Consider the following 20,673-nt stretch of genomic DNA (forward strand, 5'->3'; position numbering starts at 1 on the left):
TCCATATGAATTCTGTTGTTATTTTTTTTAGGTCATTAAAATAGTTTTTTGGGAGTCTGATTGGTATAGCACTAAATAAATAGATTAGTTTAGGGAGTATTGTCATCTTAATTATATTCGCTCGGCCTATCCAAGAGCACTGAATGTCTTTCCAATTATTTAAATCTGACTTTATTTTTGTGGCAAGTGTTTTGTAATTTTGCTCATATAATTCCTGACTCTCCTTTGGTAGATATATTCCCAAATATTTTATACTATCTACAGTTATTTTGAATGGAATTTCTCTTTGTATCTCTTGCTGTTGGATTGTGTTAGTAATGTATAAAAATGCTGAGGATTTATGTGGATTTATTTTGTATCCTGCAACTTTGCTAAAGTTCTGAATTATTTCTAATAGCTTTTTAGCAGAGCCTTTGGGGTTCTCTAAGCATACCATTATGTCATCTGCAAAGAGTGATAGTTTGATTTCCTCATTTCCTACTCTAATTCCTTGAATCTCTTTCTTGGCTCTTATTGCTGAGGCTAGCATTTCTAGTACTATATTGAATAGTAATGGTGATAGTGGGCAACCTTGTTTCACTCCTGATCTTACTGGGAAATCTTTCTTATGAAACAAAAATATTTCATAATATTTATATATCCTAATTTTCTCAGTCTCTAATTGATGGACATCCCTTTCATTTCTATGCCACCATAAAAAGAATTGCTAAAATATTTTTTGTCTATATGAATATTTTTTTTTACCTCTTTCTTTGATCTCTTTGAGGTATAAGCCTTATAGGTCTAGTAGTGGTATTGTAGGGTCAAAGGGCACACACAGTTTAATGACTTTTTAGGCATGACTCCAAATTGCTTTCCTGAATGACTGGACAAATTTGCCAACCACCAACAATGCCTCTGTTCCCACAATCCCTCTAACATTTGTCATATTTAATATATATGCATCACACACACACATATATATCTTTGTCAATCTGATGGGTATAAAGTAGAACCTAATAGTTTGTTGTTGTTGTTGTTTTTTTCCCTGAGGCTGGGGTTAAATGACTTGCTCAGGGTCACACAGCTGGGACGTGTTAAGTGTCTGAGACCAGATTTGAACTCTGGTCCTCCTGAATTCAAGGCTGGTGCTCTATCTACTGCGCCACCTAGTTGCCCCCCCCAATGGTTTTTTAAAAGTATCTATTTAATTAACAATTATTTGGAGCATTTTTTCTTATTGATGCATTCCCTTTTACAGATGATGAAAATTGACAATCATAGAGGTCAGATGGCTTTTTTGAAATTATGTAGATAGTAAGTGACAGGAGCAGTATTTGATCCCAGGTCTTCTGGGACAAAGTCAGGACTCTTTTCACTGAACCATACTATCTCATTGCCTCTAAGTTATTTCACCTCTCTGGGCCTCTAGTTCCTAATTTGTAAGGTGAGACTAGATGCTCTCTAATGTGTCTGGCAACTCTAATGGTTCATGATTTTAATTAGATACTGTTTTTAATGATTTGACAGGATGATTGCAATTGCTATACATCCTATGCTGTAGGTAGAACTGGAACTAGCTGCTGACCAGATCTAATAGAAAACCTAAAAACATTTTAGTCTGTAACAAAATTTGGGCCAAACTTTAATTTTTGGTTGATTGATCCCCATGACTCACAAGTTCCATGCCCTCTGGGGCCCACAATGCACTTAGCAATTTTTTAATAAATGAGTGAGATTGTGCTGGTAGATCTCATGGATATCAGGTAACTGACTCCAATCATTCACCACCATTGGAGTGTATTTTATTAGTGAGAGGTAACATTAAGATTGCAATTAAGATTTGCAAAGTGTGTTATTATGTGATCTTGCTTGATCCTCACATCAGCTTTTTGTGGTTGATGCCTTTATTATTCCTATTTTAAAGATGGGAAACATGCTGAGAGAGGTTAAGTGAAGTGCTTAGATCATGACCTGGTTTGGTAACTGGCAGGTGTTAAAGCCATCCGTGAGTTAGATTATCTACCTGAACTTGTGGGGGAGATAATGGTGAATGAAAACAATTTTTTCTGATGGCCAGTAAGATGGCTGAAGCAGGCACTGGGGAACTTGATCATACATGAAAGATGCCAAAGTTGTTGGGGCTCAAGGGGAACCCCCAAACTGTTGGGGTTCTGGACCAGTACCGCGAGGTATCACAAAAGAATTTGAAAGCAAGGACCCATCTCCAAGTATATTATAATTGTAATGCCAATTAAAGCAGGCTAAGTTCCAAAAGAAGTTAGCAAAGAATCAGGAGCAGAACATAAATTTATAAGGAAAAGTTAGAGAAACCAGATGCTTCATGTCACTGATAGGCTAATTTTATGGCTTAGGCAGTGGTCTGGTTTTGACTTTGTGGGCAAATACAGCACCCATAACTCGCTGGACAGAGCTGGGGGAGGAACCTTTGAAGGGGTGATTTTAGGTCTGAAACATCACTAGGTCAAGTGGCAGACACTCAATTTTGTCCTACACCTGCATTAACTTTAAGCACCTCGTTATTGTTGCTTATTAGTCTCAGAACCCCTGCTATCATTGACCAACAACTGTTATCTGACAGCCAGTAATATTTGTGGTCTTAGCATCCTAGTCATTAGTGTAAACTAGGGCAGGACAGTCTAAGAGAAGAAATATATCATTTCCCACTGCATCACTCCCAAGGCCACATGGCCTCTAGGAGCTACACCACATGAAGGCCATCTACTGCATCCTAGAGGTCATCACCAGTTTGTTTGTTTTTTGTTGTTGTTGTTTTTTTTGACTATTGCTCTGCAAGAGACAATGAGGCTGATGACTGCAACTCCATTTAATATCCAATTCACAAGTCAAGATTCCATCTGTGATATTGCTGATTCTCTTTGAAACCAAGGACAAAGAGCAATTGGATTATCGAATAAAAAGTATTTATTAAAGGTCTACTATATGTCAGAAGCACTGTGCTAGATCCTGGGGAAAACTGAAAAATTAAAACAATTCCCACCCTCAAGTAGCTTATATTCGACCTTAGCATGCTGCCCATGGACTGAATTCGTGGTACAATGACTCCCCTCTTCCCCCTCTCTTTATCCCCAAACCACCCCAATGTGGACACAAAGGGAAGAGAACCAGGACCAAACAATACAAGCACTACTTTCACATTGCATCTTTCAGTCTCTTCCAGCCTTCTTTTACACACTCTCTGTACACAACTCACACGTCAAGGTTGGTTTGACTTTCTTTCAAATTTAATCTATACCTCTGTGATAGTGGAGTGCTTATTTCAGCTTAGTGACATGCCTTTAATTCTCCATCAACTCTTCTTGGGCTCATGTATCTTGGAACTTATCATTAAACACTTACATTGTTATCATGGGGAAAGGGGAATACATTCATTCTGCTTGGTTCTAGAGTGAGGATTCTTTTACCTTATTTATGTCCTGGACCCCTTTGGCAGAATGGTGAAGCTCTTTTTAGATTAACATTTTTAAATGAAGAAAATAGGATTGCAAGAGAAATCAATTATATTAAAAGTTATAGAAATATTTTTTTAAAAACCGAATTCATGGATATTAAGAATCCTTTCAAGGGGCAGATAGATGATACAGTGGATAGAGCACCAGCCCTGAAGTCAGGAGTTCAAATGTGATCTCAGACATTTAACACTTCCTGGTTGTGTGACCCTAGGCAAGTCACTTAACCCTAATTGCCTCAGGGAAAAAAATCCTTTCCATACAGGATAAAAGTGGAAAATTATTTAGGAAGGCAGACTTTGGGTTAATATGATGCAGATTTCCCCAAAACAAGGATTATCTACAAGGTAACCTTGAGAATGAGAAGTATCCCATACCTGAATCTAAAATCTAATCATCTAAAATTATTTAAAATATTTTATATATATAGTGAAAAATGTTTTAATAATATTTTATTTTTCCTTATTTTTCCAAATATAGTTTTCAACATTTATTTTTGTAAGATTTTATGTTCCATGTTTTTCCCTTCCCTTCCTTACTTTCCCTCTACCCAAGATAGCAAGCAATCTAATATACATTATATGTGTACAGTCCTTTTAAGCATATTTCCATATGTTGTACAGGAAAAATCAGACCAAAATGGAAAAAACCACAGAAGTATCAATAACAGCACGCTGTCCATTGAGATGATAGATAATCTTTAAAATGAATTATAAACATGAGCTTCAGCTGAGTGGATCAACACATTGTCTTGTAATAGGAGAAACTCAGCAAATGCTATATGAACAAATAAATGACCAGATGATAATTTATTTTTAATATTATTTCATTTTTCCAGATACATGTAAGTATAGCTTTCAACATACACGTTCGTAAAACTTTTGTTTTCCAAATTTTTCTTCCTCCCTCCCTTCCTTACCTCCCCTCTCCTCAAGATAGCAAGCAATCTGATATAAGTTAAATATGTAAAATCCTTTAAAAGTTATTTCCATATTTGTCATTTTGTGTAAGAAAAATTAGATCAAAAGGAAAAAAACGCACAAAAAAACAAAAGAAGGAAAACCAAGCAAGCAAACAAGAAAAAGGTGAAAATAATATGTTTTTACCACATTCAGTCTTCACAATTCTCTCTCTAGATGAGGATGGCACTTTCCATCCCAAGTTTATTGGAATTGCCTTGAATCACTTTATTGTTGAGCCAAATCCATCACAATTAAGCATTAAATAATCTTGCTGTTATGGCGAACAATGTTCTCCTGGTACTGCTCACTTCATTTAACTTGAGTTTATCTCTGGATGAGGATGGCACTTGTCTTGAATCACCTTATTGTTGAAAAGGGCCAAGTCCATCACAATAGAGCACGAGTTCATATAAGTCCTTCCAAGTTTTTCTGCAATCATCTGCTGATCATTTGTTAAAGAAAAAAAATTCCATAACATTCATATACCACAATTTATTCAGCCATTCCGCCACTGATGGGCATCCACTCAGTTTCCGGTTTCTTGCCACTACAAAAAGAGCTGCCACAAACATTCTTGCACATGTGGGTCCTTTTTCCTCCTTTAAGATTTCCCTGGGTTATAAGCCTAGTAGAAACACTGCTGGGTCAAAGGGAATGCACAGTTTGATAACTCTTTGGGCATAGTTCCAAAATGCCAGGTGATAATTTAAATGTTCATTGTTTTTATGGAGGGGGGGAAGGGCTGCTCCTTCCATCATCTTTCCCAAAACCTTATTTTTTTTACATCACAGCCTCTCCTATTTCTCTTTTTTTCTCCTGGAAAGAAATTTTTTTTGCTGTGTTTTGCTTGCCTCTCAACAATTAGTGCCAAGTAGGGTAATCTGCAGATACGTTCCTCTGCTAGGTGTCTCAGTACATCTACTCAAGAATCCAGGTGAGTCCTAGGACCAATTTGTGGCTGACATTTTTATTTCAATTTAGTGGCATTTCCTTAATTTTCTATCATCTCTACCTTGTGTTCAGAGAGGCAAATCAGTAAGATAACCCTGGAAAGTTTTTAATGTGCTAAGACTTTTGGGACACTTTGCATAAAAGGTGCTGTCTGGAAAGCAATTACAAAGGATGAAGAAGATGAACAGTGAATGGACAGGGTAGAGAACACTAAAGAATATAACTGGGGTAGCTAGATAGAATAGTGGATAGATCCTTGGTTCTAGAATCAGAAGGATCTGAGTTAAAATATGACCTTACTAGCTATCCTAGCTATCCTGGCAAGTCAATTTACGCCTTGCAAAAAAAAAAGGGGGGGGGGGAAGAATATACACAATAATAGTAGGATTTATTGGTAGGGGAGTATCAATTACAAAAGGCAAAGCTGCTCAGGTCCTTTTATTTCTACCTGGCCACCAGAGAGCTGAATCACAATGACGTCCCAGCTGGTCTTCCTTCCCCTATGTCTGTTCCTGCTCGGCAGCACCCACTTGGATGGTTTGTGACACAGGCCCTGAGAGCCTTTTGATGAGAGTGCCAATGGTATAAAAGTAAGATATCCAGAGTCTGAATCCCCCTCTGGCTGCTTGGAAGAATCCCGTGTAATTGTTAGGGAAAGCTGGAGGTCAGTTATTGAACTTTCATCTCTGTAACATTGAAATTCAGCAGCATCCTGAGATAGACAGCTCCATCACAACGGCTTTATAGTGCAGGGGCAACATGCACGTTGCTGTATCCTTTGATATCCTTAAATTTGTCGCTCTTCAGGTTGGCTTGGATCTGCCGCTGGCCGCTCTTGAAAGGGACGGTTTTAATAGTGACGCTGGCCTTACTTTGGGGCTTGAGGTTTCCAAGACTAAAGCAAAGAATGGAAATGTCAGTAAAAGCCTCTTCATTCCGATTCCCCACAACCCCCTCTTTTATGTTTTATTGGTGCTACTTAAAAAACCCAGCCACACAAATCACTGCCATGCCTTAAGGATTCCTGAAAAACAATTTCCCTCCTACATGCGAGAACTCCCTCGTAACAGAAAAGGTGCCAGCTAGCAAAATTAATCAATACCTTGGTCCTCTCTGAAAATGTGTTCCTCATTCAGCTACTTTAGCTCACCACTTTCTGCCAACACGCTTCATCATTAGTTTTTTTTATTCTTATTGTTGTTTTAAATTTTCTATTGTATTTTAAAAATTTATTTTGTGCTCACACACAGGAATATGGTGGGCTTCAATATGGCCCACAGTTCATGTGTTTGAAGCATCTTGTCCACAGTTTAATCTGATCATATTGATGCTATGATCATCCATAATGATCTTCACCCAAATACTGCTCACTATCATCATTAGTTCTTTAAAGTCTCCATGGGCCACTTTATTATCAGAGTTCTGAAGCATCCAAGCCCTTTCTCACTCCGCTCTCTGATCTGATCTTTACAGGACACTCGGAGCTGTTACCCTGAGACCCAGTCTCCAGAGCAAGGGGGAGTACTCAGCTCCAAACAATACCTCCCTCTAGAGTGGGGGAATTGGGATTCCCGTCACTTACATGATGATCTGCTGTTTCTTGAACAGGCCACTGCCTTCCACAGTCAGCACGCAATCCCCTACCTCCTCCAAGAGAGGATTTTCAAATATCACTTGTATGGTAAGTGTCTGACCCACAATGGCTTCTCCTAGAACCTAAACAGAGAAACCAAAATGCGGATTTTAGGGGAGCTTATGAAAGAGAATAAATATATCTGAAGATCTCTCTATCAAGCTTATTTCCTGAAGAGATGAGATTCATGGTTAAATAGTTCAGGGTACAGGAAAAAATGCCCGAGTCAGAGGGCTTCACTAAGCTTTCTCCAGGTAGGGCCAGATCCAAGTGGGGAATTGTCTGGAGGGATTGTTAATATATAGTTTGAATGGCTGGCAATTTTCAAGTTAAATTTTTGCCTTGTTTTTTGGTGGACTTGTGATGATATAGGGAACTTTCTCTACTAATAAAGACCAGCAACTCCTCTGTAATTTTAGTCTCTAGAATGGCTTAGGGGCACCAAAAGGTTAAATGAGTTCTTCATATAGTAAGAAATAGGAGCTGAATCCCTCAGATCTTCCTAATTCCAAAGCCAATTCTCTACCCATTATATCAGACCGGCTCTCTAGTTTTTATTTCCTTCCTTCCTCCTCCCTCCCTCCCTCCCTCCATTTTTCCCTCCCTCCCTCCCTCCTTCCTTCCTTCCTTCCTTCCTTCCTTCCTTCCTTCCTTCCTTCCTTCCTTCCTTCCTTCCTTCCTTCCTTCCTTCCTTCCTTCCTTCCTTCCTTCCTTCCTTCCTTCCTTCCTTCCTTCCTTCCTTCCTTCCTTCCTTCCTCCCTCCCTCCCTCCCTCCCTCCCTCCCTCCCTCCCTCCTTTTCTTTCTTTCTTTCTTTCTTTCTTTCTTTCTTTCTTTCTTTCTTTCTTTCTTTCTTCTTTCTTTCTTTCTTTCTTTCTTTCTTTCTTTCTTTCTTTCTTTCTTTCTTTCTTTCTTTCTTTCTTTCTTTCTTTCTTTCTCTTTCTTTCTTCTCTTTCTTTCTTTCTTTTCTTTCTTTTCTTTCTTTCTTTCTTTCTTTCTTTCTTTCTTTCTTTCTTTCTTTCTTTCTTTCTTTCTTTCTTTCTTTCTTTCTTTCTTTCTTTCTTTCTCTCTCTCTCTCTCTCTGTCTTTCTTTCTTTCTCTCTTTCTCTCTTTCACTTCCAATTCATATTTTTGTTATTCAGTCATATGACCCCATTTGGGAGGTTTTTGGCAAATAAACTATAGAGAATTACCATTTATTTCTTCAGCTTATTTTCCAGGTGAGGAAACTGAGACAAATAAGGTGAATGAGTTGGTGCTATAGTGCATAGAGTGACAGACCTGGAGTCAGACAGACTCATTTTTCTGAGTTTAAATCTGGTTTCAGATGCTTATGAGCTCTAGGCTCAAAGACAATAAAAATCTTCCTGAGTTCAGATCTAACCTCAGACATACACTAGCTATGTGACCCTGGACAAGTCACTTCACCCTGTTTGCCCCAATTTTCTCATCTGGAAAATGAGCTGGAGAAGGAAATGACAATCTAGTCCATTTTCTTTGCCAAAATAAAACCAAAAATGGGGTCATGAAGAGTTTAAATAACAAAACAATCAAAAAATCAAGCCCTGGTATATGGCATTTGTTCATTTCTGAGGTATAAGTGCTCACAATGAGATTTAACAATTAGCTCTTGATAGTTAGAACTGACTCTGGACACCTCTGCTTCTTTGTGCCCAGGTTATATTTTTTAATAGAAAGTAAACTTTTTGAAAGCAAGGGCTGATTTGTTTTTGTCTTTGTATCCCCAGCGTAGTCTGTGGTTTGGAGGTGAATTAATTGATTGATTGTAACTTAGGGCAGTGGAATAGCCAAAGGTTTCCCAATTAAGCAAGAATATATGTATTCCAAGTTGGGCAGGCTTTTCCCTCCCTAAGTCTCTCTCCCAAAATGCAGGCATTTTTGTTAAGCCTTTCCCTACAGTAATCAAGATGCTCGGGAGTTCCAAGGTGATGATCTTGTCAACCAAGAGCTTCTTTAAACTGTTCTTCTCTTCTCCCAGGGCGCTGATCCGGATAATTTTGTCTGGTGACAGAAACTGGCTGTACTTGGAATAGGGGATTGTACAGGGATACATCTTTGCTAAAGAGAAAAAAAGACAGGAATAATGAGAGTGTCTTAGGGCCTTTATGGGGCCAGGAATGGGCTGTCTTAGGGGACTAAGTCATACTTTCCAGTGGGTTTCTTTTCTGGGGGTTTACTTTCTATATTTAGGTAATCTTTTCTAAAATGAATGTAATAGTGAAATCTCTGGATTTGGGAGTTCTCCTAGCTAAAATTCTAATAGATATCTTTTTTTTTTTTAAACTCAATGTCTGCCTGGCTTGGATAACGTTCCTCCTGATGATAAGGTGCTATGCCATCTCACAGAAGTAGGGATCAAAACCTGCAGAAGTTAATCAGTCCAAATCCAAGACTCATGATAAAAAAAATGCTGTTTACTTCTAGAGAAAGAACTATGGAGTTTGAATGCAGATCAGAGAATATTATTTTCAGTTTTTTTTTCTTTCTTATGATTTTTCCCTTTTGTTTTGATTCTTTTCTTCACAGCATGACTCATATGGAAATATATTTAATATGATTGTACTTATATAGGTTATATCAGATTGTTTGCTATTCTGGGAAGAGGAGAGGGGAGGGAGGTAGAAAAAAATGAAAATCAAAATCTTATAAAAGTAAATGTTGAAAACTAGAAAAAAAATTTAAAAGAAGTCAATCAGGCCTGACAATTTGTGGGGATTGCATTTTACTAAAGATGTGAACCAAATAGTATTGGCCTTCTGCCACCCTAAAAATCTTGTCAAATGCTCTGACATAATTAAAATTTGCTCATCTGGGTTTATGAATCATAGATATAGAGCTAAAAGAAACCTGGTAACCTGTTCTGGGGAGCTCACCATGCTGGTGATGGACTTGGTGCAGATATTGGTTCAGCCAGGGGTATACTGTAGGTAAACATTTGACCCCCCCTCAAAAACATATAAAATGTATACTGGACACACTTTTAAGTTTAATCTTCACAATTAGCATTTTCCTATCACTTTTTAAAATCTAGACAACCAACAAAACAATAAACCAAGACCTAATGTGTTGTGCTTGCCAATTTCTGAGGTGTAAGTGCTAAAACTCTAACAATTACTTCTCAATCTGACCCCCCAAAAAACTTCCCAAATTTAATAGATTTACCAGCCTTGGTCTCTAGGATAGCCAGCATGGTTATGCCATCATCCTCAGCCTTCTTTCTCATTTTATTGATGAGGGAAACTGAGGCTCAATGATATTATGGAACTTGTCTCAGGTTACCTAGGGAATAAGTGTCTAAACCAAACTTTGGGTTCTCCAAACCTGGCAATCCTTCTACTGTATCACATCTCCTTGGAAGTCCTCACAATCTGCTTAGCATCGTGCCTTAGGTTGTTGAAATCCTTGTTGAGTAAAATTGGATTGAATTTGCCTTGTATACACATACCTTCACCGGGCATTAGAGTGATAAATACTGTGTCTTGCCAGAACACAGGCAGGGGATTGCCTTCATGGAGGATGGACTGGGCACTTAGGTTCACCTTAAGCTCCTTGAATTTTAGAACCAAGTTGACAGTCTGTAGAACAAGATTTATGTCTAGGCCCATGTAGGCAGGCTCAACCAGCTTGAATTTCAGGCTCACTTCCTTTGGCCCAGTGGAAGAAATCGAGTCTGGGTTTCCTGTTTCTATTTCTGGTAGATGCTGGGAATTTCCTTCAGGATTCTCTGCAAGTCCTCTATACTGCACTTTCTGAAGAGCCTTCAGAAACACCTGTCGCTCCAGGGGTGAACCTAGGTTAAAACAGGGCCCAGAGATTTAGATTGAGTTGGTCTGGGGAGAAATAATACTGACATTATTGGGGGGAGGGAAATTAGGCACTTCCCTCTCCCAATACTGGAAAAATTTCCACTGAAGTTGTTGAAATAGAGATTATTAAAGAGAGGTTAAATGCCTGCATTTTAGAATGGAAGCAGCAGTGAGGAGGTGGATGTTTGGAGAGGTAGGCAGCATGAAACAATAGAAAGATCAAAGGACCTGGCTTCAATCCCCTCTACTATGACATTGGGCAAGACACTTAATCTTCCTTGGAACTTTAAAAGAAATGAACACTGCAAAAATTAGCATGTATTAATTAGGTTAGCTATGGAACAGTTAGGTGGTGCAGTGGAAAAAGCACCAGAAAGACTCAGAAAAACTTCCTGAGTTTAAATCTGACCTCAGAGACTTATAACTGTGGGACTCAAGACAAGTTACTTCACCCTGTTTACTTCATCTGCAAAATGAGCTGGAGAAGGAAATGGCAAAACACTTTTTGCCAAGAAAACTCCAAATGGGATCACAAAGAGTCAGGCAGAACTCAGCAATAACAACAAGTTTGGGGTGGTCCTGGGGGCACATAGACCGGACAGACTCTGAGATCCAACCTGGAATAAGGCAGCCTCTCAGATCAGCACTATGTTCCTTAAAGTTTTGTTGGAGGCCAAGAAGTGAAATGACCTTGATATATTAATGGCACCTACTGAGTGGCTCCTTCCTATCCAGATGGAAGAGTTTCTTTGAATGGGTTTTTGGATGCTTAGAAGGGCAGCAGAAATCTGAGCAGCTACCTGAATGATCTGACCTTCCAAATACTTCCAAGGTGCCCAGTGACATGAAAGAATAAAAATAAATCATTTAGTTGTTTGTCATCCATCACCTAACATACCTAGATTCGTATGCTCGTGGCCAAATGCCTGAGCCCTATTTCAGAATGGAAATGGTAGTGAAAGGGTAGATGAGAGGGAGGCAGCATGAAACAGTGGAAAGATTAAAGGGCCTGGCTTCAGTCCCTTTATTAGAACATTGGACATGTCACTTAACCTTCCTTGGGATTCAGCTTCCTTCTCTGTAAAAAGAGAGCGCATGTTCTCTGAGGTCCCTTCCAGCTTTGATCTCACGAACTTCGTAAGATAGAGACCATGTCCTAACTTTAACTGTAAGGCTCTATCTTTCCCTCTCATTAGATGATGTGCTCCTCAAGAGCCAGGACTGTGTATTGTTCTTTCTTTCTTTCTTTCTTTCTTTCTTTCTTTCTTTCTTTCTTTCTTTCTTTCTTTCTTTCTTTCTTTCTTTCTTTCTTTCTTTCTTTCTTTCTTTCTTTCTTTCTTTCTTTCTTTCTTTCTTTTAAGCATTCATAGTGCTTGGGATGCAGTAAGTATTGACTGTTGATTGTCTAATCTGGAAACCTCCAGCTGATATTGATCATATATAACGGCAGACCTCCTCTCCAACCCCAGAGAGTCTTTCTTGTCTCGGACATGAGATATATGAAAAGGAAGTGAAATGATATTGATGGGATAGTATTTGCATTTTGACAGAAAAGATGCTCACTATATTCACCCTTTCCGGGCGACAGAAAGTTGGAAATGGCACAATTCAGAGCCAGCTCTGGACTGATCTTATTATAACTTTGGCCCTAATCAATTTTAGGAACATTGTGGACTGACTTGGAAGCCTGAGCCTTGAATCTCTACCATTTGAGGAGCCTATGCCCGGAGGAGATGGAGACATTTAGACAGGGGGACATGAGAGCTACCTTCAAGTATTTGAAAAGCTGTCAAATGAAAAAAGATTAAAACGATCCTGCTTGGCTCCTGGTGGCAGAAATGATGGGAAATAATAAGCTGCATCAGTAAGCAATGGACTGTCCTTGTTATTAAATTAATCATTAATTTTAAATCAAGTGGGACCTTGAAGATCATCTAGCCTAGCTCCTACATTTTAGAGTTAAGAAAATTGAGGCTCACTGAATTCAAATGACTTACCCAAAGTCACAGAAACAGCAAATGGCAGAGTAAAAAAATTGAACCCTAGCTCTCTGATTCAACAAACTTCCCATCTCACCGTGTTGCCTCCATTACAGGTCTTAAAGCAAAGGCTGAAAAAGCACGTCTGGAAGATGTCATGGGTAAATGGGGCAGGAAAGGAAACATGTACTTATTAAGTATCTTTGTGCGCTAGACATTGTGCTAGAGGCTTTATAAATAACATCTCATTTGATCTTCATAACAACCCTGGCAGGTAGGTGCTGTGACTATGCTTGTTTTTCAGAGGAGGAAACTGAGGCAGGCAGTAGTTAAATAAATTTCTCAAGATCATAATCTAGTTTCTGAAGCCAGAATTGAACTTAGATCTTCCTGATCCCAGATTCAGTCTTCCACCTAACTGCCTCTATAATTTATCTATCTACCCACCTACATGCATATATGTATATATATATATATGTGTATATGTATTGATATATAAATAAATACATGTGTACATATGTGCATACATAAATTTATGTGAGTCTATATACATGTGTGTATCTACAGTTATCTGTGTATAGCTATGTATGGATTCAAGGTTGTTGTTGTTTGTCCTTTGTTCTCGAAGACTATCATGACATCAGGGAGGTAAGTGCCATGACATGCAAGTAAACTGGATTTAAGTGAGGGAGGGCTGTGTGAGGTCACCTGCCTCACTTTGTCCTCCAGAGCCATCTGGGTCCAGTCACCAAATATAGATAGATAGAATGACTGGAGATGGCCCTGGGAAGTAAGGGAGACTTTGGCCTTTTTAAGCTAAGGTCTCAATGTGACTGAGGGCACACCTATTCAGTGATTAAAGCTAGGTATCAAATGAGGCAAAGAATGGCCTTTCTGAACTTGGCAAAATAAATGCATTTGAGAAGGTAGTAGCCAGGGTTCCTTCCAATTCTGAAATCCTGTGAGCCTGGACCTGAACCTGGAGCTCAGGTTTGAGCATTATTCAGGTATGTATTAGATTAGATGGTCTCTGAAGTCCCTCCCAGCTCTGAAATACTGTGATATAAACTACCTTCACACACTACGAAGAAGATATGGGAAAGAGAGCCCGGGACCCATGGCAGACACCCCATGTACACTGTGCCTCCCATGCTCAACCTTCCCCTGCACAAAGTCCTCCCACATATTCTTGGATGGTTTTCCCTTCCTTTTTGCAACTTTCCCCGTCAGAGTCTCAGTGTATCAGAGGTAAGCTCTAAATTTTAAGGGAGTTTTGTGGAAGCTTCATACAATATGTGAAGCCCAGTAGTTGATATAGAACCTATGGCCAAATACGCAACCCACATTTTGCTATAAGTTATGGTACAAAGGGAGGGCCAAAATTTTTGCGTGGATTTTCCAGAATGTGGGGGCACCATGCCTTTAACCCCCATCATGTGGAAGGAGTAGCTGTATATCACCTTACACCGGAGGGTTTAATCCAACATATGCTAGCTGCCTTCTCATTTCCTGGCTCTTTTCAGTATATTAGTGGAACTGACAAAGCCAGTGATGCTCATTCAGTTGTTTCCCTAAGTCATCTCTAATACATGGCATTGCCTTTGGCTTTTCCATTTCTGTGAGAAGCGGGGACTTATTCTCTGCCATCCTAATCCGAGTGCTCTAATTTCAGTGACTTTGTGTTTGGACTGTACCTTCTTGGTACTTGTAGCTCTCAGTTATGTCATCCCTCTCGTCGCTCTGGATGCTCTTGGTACTGATAAGGTTGCCGACAACATTGGTGTCTCGGTGAAGTTTCTGTTCCTTCCCTCCATAAACGAGCCAGGACACGCAGTCAGCGTTCACCATGGAGAAGGCAAAAGCTGTGTCATAGTTCAGCTCCACCTCCCCTTCCTTGATGGCTCTGACTGAGGCAGGACCACAGCAGTAAACACCTAGAAAAGAGCAGGAGGCAAAGCGCTACGAGGAACCATTTCTAATTAGTGGGAGGAAAAAGCTGAGCACACACACAATGACTGCAAGAATATTGACAAAGGCAATGTTAAAAACACAACAAAATTTCAGTTAGGGAGTCCAATGACCCATGCTAAGACATAAGAGGACAGGAGTAAGGAAGTGGGTTCAAATCTAGCCTTAGATACTTAGATCTTGGGCAAGAAATTTACCTCATTTTCCTTAGTTTTCCCATCTGTAAAATGAGCTGGAGGAAGAAATGGTAAATCAGTATCTTTGCCAAGAAAACCTCAAATGGGGTCATGAAGAATTGAACATGGCTGAAAAGACTGAATAACAACAATAAAAAACATACTATCTTCCACTTGATAATAAAGTGAAATTCCCCCTTTGGGGGAATACTAAATACTTCATTAGTCAGTTACTAGACTAATTGGTTTTGCTTAACTTTTTTCCTATTAAAAAGGAAGGAAATATAGTGGGACTATTGGGAAGTAAATGTATTCTAAAAATCAAAATGCATTAAACTTTTTTTAAAAAGACAGTAAACAAGTTTGGGCAGAAAACGGGGGCAATGTTTATTGGTTGCTCATAAATAACTTGCCACTGGAAAACATTACCATTGCTTGTCTCTTGAGGAGTAGCATCTAGCAACTGCCAGCCTCCATATTCTGGGGGAAGATCTTTCCGTGCCATCCAACATTCATTCCACACATGAAAATTCCTGAGAGAAGCCAGGGAAGGTCATTATTAAATTAATATAAGAATTTAAACTCCTTGCAGGAGCCCAAAACCCTCTGAGGTAATAGGCCCAAGTGAATTGGACACTGGACTTGGAATCATAAGAACTGGTTTCAGGTCCGATCTCGAAGACATTAGCTGTGTGACCCTAGACAAGACACTTATCTCTCTGAACCTCAGTTTTACTTGTCTATAAAATAAGGACCTGATCATAAGGTTGTTGTAAGGATAAAAATGAGATATTTGTAAAGTGCTTCACAAACATTAAAGTAGAAAAAATGTTAATTTTTATTTATGTTATTACTGTTTCCCTGTAATTCCTAACATTAGTTTTAGTAGTGATGAAATTATTTCTTAGAGATAACGAGGGAATGCAGTGGATAGAGCACTCACCCTACAGTCAGAAGGACCGGAGTGGAATCAAGCTTCAAATACTTGACATTACTAGCAAGTAATTTAACCCCAATTACTTCACAAAAAGAAAAAAATGAAATTAGTTCCTTAGAGAAAATCACTACTCATAAACTAGAAAAAAAGTTTTTTCTGGGAAATTCACAATAGTAACTAGGAACATGGAGTTTTTAGGATCTTTACTCTTTCAAAAAAGGCTCTTTGTTTCTTGGTCCAAAAGTTTCTACTAGAGAGACTCTTTCCTGATATTCTTGGCCAGAAGTAGGGCTCCAAACCCTGAGGATGCTGGGGCCCCTAGTTAGAATGTTTTAATAGAGGGATTTGAGAGATTGCAAAATCTGACCCAGAGGCAAAAAGACTTTAATGAATGAGGCACCTAAGTTTCCAATTACTTCCACAAATAAAGGTATGAGGAGTCTGGAGGATCATAAAGACATTCATTCCTAAATACAAAAAAGCTGCAGAAAACTAAAGGAAGAACTTCCATAGAATTTAAGTGATATTCTCACCATACACTGTCCTTCTTCTTATTCTCCAGGATCCTGCCAGTGTGATCATAATACGCATCAATTATCAAATTTCCATCTGTGTCATGCCCGGAGTCAAAATTGGTAATAACACGAGTGGGGATCCCCAGACACCTCATCACTGTAGAAGGGATAGTAAAAATCAACAAACAAATTAAAGAAACATTTGTTAAGTGACTACTGTATGCAAAGGATAATGTTAGAGTGTGGGGTTTGCTGGGTAGATTTTTTTCTTAGGGACCATGCAAAATCACTCTGACACTCATTTATTGGCCAACAATAAGTCCCAGGCCAAGTCCTAAGTGGTCATAATTTGGGTACTGATTGACCCGGACTAAATGTAAATAGCAATCATTTTTGTTTTGGCCAGAAAGGATAAGGGTCTTTTCTTCCCAGATTTATTTAATTTTATTATTATTATTTTTTGGACTAGGTGAAAGAAGCCACTCTTTGCCTCAATTGCTACCTAGCCTTTGAGTGATGTTGCCTCAGTCAGACTGAGACCTGTTGAAGACCTTAGCTTTAAAAAAAGGCCAAGGTCTTCCATTGCATCCAGGGCTGTCTCCAGTCATCCTAATCTATATCTGGCACTGGACCAGCTGGCTCAGGAGGAGAAACTGAGGCAGGTGACTTTGCTCAGCTCTCCCTCACTTAAATCAAATTCACTTGCATGTCATGGCAGCACCTTAATGATGTCATGGTTCTCTTCAAGAATGAAGGACAAACAACAAGGGCTTGGGGGAGACACAAAGTATAGATAAGGCACAGCATACCTTCAGGGAGCTTACAGGCACCAAGGGGTCAAGATACTAATATAGATAATTATAATATACAATATTATAGAATAATGTTTTAGAGAGCTACAAAACAAGTTGTTTTATAAAGTATGAGAAGGAATCCTTATCAACAGGGGAAATTGGGAAGATAGTGCAGTAGAGAGAATAGGTTTGATAGAAAGACCTGGGTTCAAATCCCCTCTCAAACACTTACTAGTCATGTGACCCTGAGCAAGTCACTTAACCCTGTTTGCTTCAGTTTTCTCTACTGTAAAATTAGAGATCAAATGTATTGTATTTATAAAGCTCTTAATACAATCCCTGGCATATAATAGGCACTATCGAAATGCTTTCTTTGCCTGTCTCAAGACTCCAAAATGATGTGACCCTCACAGCTCAGGACCAGGACTCTGAAAAAGTCTTATTTTGTGCTATATTTTTATACCCTTTTCTCTAGGACACACATGTCAAAGTCTTAGCAGTGTCTGGCACACAGTTGGTGCTATATAAATGCTTTTTCCCTCCCATCCCCCTAAATTGAAAGCTGTGATTCAATTATCAAGGCTTTAGCCAGAAGTGACAAAACTATTGCTGTCTGAGAGAGGAGAATTGGTCATAGATGGGCATGTGGCCTAGATTTTGGGAGAATAGATTTCAAAGGTATGGAGAAGGGATCGATAGACTTCAATGGACTAAACTCCTTTAGGATGTTAGAGATGAGAACTCAGCCCAGAGGGATGAGAAACTCTTAAAAATGAATTTCTGAAGACATGAAGAAAATTTTGATTAGGATAAAGAAAGTTTTCTGAAGAGACTGATATGGCTGTTCAAGGACCTCTGCAATCAATTTAGAATTTAACCAAACTTCAAACTCGATTTTATATTCAGAAAATGGAAGAAGCATGGCATGATTAAAAAAAAGAATATTCAGAGTGCAAAAGCTCAGAATGAGCTGAGGAAAGTTTAGAATCAGAAAAAGCACTTTTTGTTTGTTTTTTAATGTAGAGAGGATTCTTCCTCCATCCTTTCCTTCTTTCTTTGTCCTTCCTTCTTTCCTTCCTTTTTCTCTTCTTTCCTCTATCCCGTCTTCTCTTGCTTTATCCATTTCTTTCTCTCTCCTCTTCCTTCCTTCCTTCCTTTCTTTCTTTCTTTCTTTCTTTCTTTCTTTCTTTCTTCTTTCTTTCTTTCTTTCTTTCTTCTTTCTTTCTTTCTTTCTTTCTTTCTTTCTTTCTTTCTTTCTTTCTTTCTTTCTTTCTTTCTTTCTTTCTTTCTTTCTTTCTTTCTTTCTTTCTTTCTTTCTTTCCTTCCTTCCCTTCCTTCCTTCCTTCCTTCCTTCCTTCCTTCCTTCCTTCCTTCCTTCCTTCCTTCCTTCCTTCCTTCCTTCCTTCCTTCCTTCCTTCCTTCCTTCCTTCCTTCCTTCCTTCCTTCCTTCCTTCCTTCCTCCCTCCCTCTTTCTTTCCCTCTTTTTTCCTCCTTCTTTCTTTCTTCCTCCCTCCCTTACTTTCTTGCTTCATCTGTTCCTCTCTTCTTCCATCCTTCCAAATAGTCACCAGGCTGCCTAAGGAACAAAAAGCACTTCAGAAATGATGCTGATAATTAGTGGAATGATCTATGAGTGGCTCCAGCACTTCCAGCCTAGGCAAAATAAGAATACCCAATCTCAAAAAAAACCAAACCAAACCAAAGTTTCACTGTAGTTTAGCGTTGTCATTTTTCAAATAAGGAAACTGAGTCCCAGAGAGATTGAAAACTTTGCATCTTCCATGTCTGACCAAGCTCTAAGTGCCTGCTTCTGCCACCTTCATGGGTATAGAACAAATTGCTTTCATCTGCCCATTTTGCCAGAAATCTCACATTTTTGGGAGACATCCTTCTAACTCACCAATGGCTCTGATACCTGTCAGTTACCATCTACCAAAATGGTTTTTACTGGGCTGTGGCCACATATGCTACAGCTTCTTGGAGCCACAGGTGAAAATTGTGTGGCAGGTAGATGCCGGAGGTGGATGAACAGACCTGAAAAATGCTCTGCAAACTCTCATGCCAGAGGTGCTAATTCTCTCTGAATACTCACAATCGCTCCTTGAGCATAGTGATAGATCATAGATTTAGATTTGGAAAGCGATGGAAACAGCTATCCACATCCAGAGAGAGAGCTATGGACACTGAATATGAATCAAAGCATTGTCTTTTCATCTTTTGTTGCTGTCGTTGTTTGTTTGCTTGATTTTTTTTCTTTCTCTTTTTTTTCCTTTTGATCTAATTTTTTGTGTGAAGTATAACGAATATAGTAATATGTTTAGAAGAATTGCACATGGTGCAATTCTTGGTGGGATTGGCAGAGCAGAACATGGCTAGCCTGAGGTAGTAGTCAAATTATTCGTCTCCATATCAATCCTTTGCCCCTGGATCCAACTTGGAGTAAGAGGAAACATGGGAACAAAAGAGAAACAATTATTATGGCAGGTCTGGGCAGAACCAAAGAAACAAGGTGGATGGGGGAGAGTCATCCCAGCATAGATGCATGTAGGCAGGGGTAGGAGATGCAGGGCGGCGCCAAGGGCTGGAGGGCTGGAAACGGAGAAAGTCAAGTTATGGATGCTGGCAAGAGGAGGGCGGCTTCCTAGCATGGAGCTGGGGGATGTTTTGGAAAGGTAAAGTCAGAGGGAAACAGAGACATTCACTTCCTAGAAAATGGCCTGATGTGGAAAAGTGGGTGAGGAACATTGGTCCAACCTGCTGTGCCCAGATGACTATTCCTGTTGCTTCAGGCATATTTCTGAGGAATAAGAAAGGAGGAATTCTTAGGAATTCTTCCCTCCAATTTATGAATGATTGCTTAAAGTAACAATGATGGTATCAGCACCTAATTAATCCTTAGTGGATATAATCTCTATAGGCCATAGGAGAGGTTTTGTGTAGTCAGGGCAAGTAGATGTTGTGGAAAAAAAAAGAGAAATAGTTGTCATGACAAGATGGTCGTATTTGGAATCAGAGATTATAATAAGTGAGTATCTATGGGACATTTTAAGGTTTACAAAGTACTTTATAAATATGATTTTATTTCATCCTCACAATAACCCTAAAAGGTAGGTGCTATGATTTTCCCTCATTTTATAGATGAGAAAACTGAGATAGAAGTTAAATTACATGCTCAGGGTCACAAAGGTATTAAGTGTCTGAGTCAGAATTTGAACTCAGGCCTTCCTGATTCCAGGCCCAGCACCCCATTCACTATACCAGGACCTCTTAAACTTTTTCCTCTTGCAACCCCTTTTTGCTCCAGAAACTTTTATGCAACCCCGGGTATATATGCATCTAAAATAGGATACAAATTAAACATTTGTTGATAATAAATCATAATCTTATGCCCTCTACATTCAGTTATGTGATCCAATGTGAGGTCATGACTCAGTTTCAAAAGCTTTGCACTACATGGCTTATC

General features: G+C 39.1%; 1 protein-coding gene across 1 annotated transcript in view; it reads right to left on the reverse strand.

The window, feature by feature from the left end:
* Nucleotides 1–4,264: 4,264 nt before the first annotated feature.
* Nucleotides 4,265–20,673, reverse strand: part of TGM5 (transglutaminase 5) — a 65,062-nt gene continuing 48,653 nt past the window's right edge. Inside the window, exons 8-14 of the mRNA XM_074289421.1 lie at nt 16,435–16,573; nt 15,394–15,497; nt 14,515–14,754; nt 10,481–10,825; nt 8,933–9,093; nt 6,966–7,099; nt 4,265–6,278 (exon numbers count right to left, since the gene is read on the reverse strand). Of these exons, the coding sequence (XP_074145522.1) occupies nt 6,125–6,278; nt 6,966–7,099; nt 8,933–9,093; nt 10,481–10,825; nt 14,515–14,754; nt 15,394–15,497; nt 16,435–16,573 (1,277 nt within the window). The 3' untranslated portion in view covers nt 4,265–6,124. The remainder of the gene's footprint in view (nt 6,279–6,965; nt 7,100–8,932; nt 9,094–10,480; nt 10,826–14,514; nt 14,755–15,393; nt 15,498–16,434; nt 16,574–20,673) is intronic.

The sequence above is a fragment of the Sminthopsis crassicaudata genome, chromosome 2, assembly GCF_048593235.1.
Source record: "Sminthopsis crassicaudata isolate SCR6 chromosome 2, ASM4859323v1, whole genome shotgun sequence".
Taxonomy (NCBI): domain Eukaryota; kingdom Metazoa; phylum Chordata; class Mammalia; order Dasyuromorphia; family Dasyuridae; genus Sminthopsis; species Sminthopsis crassicaudata.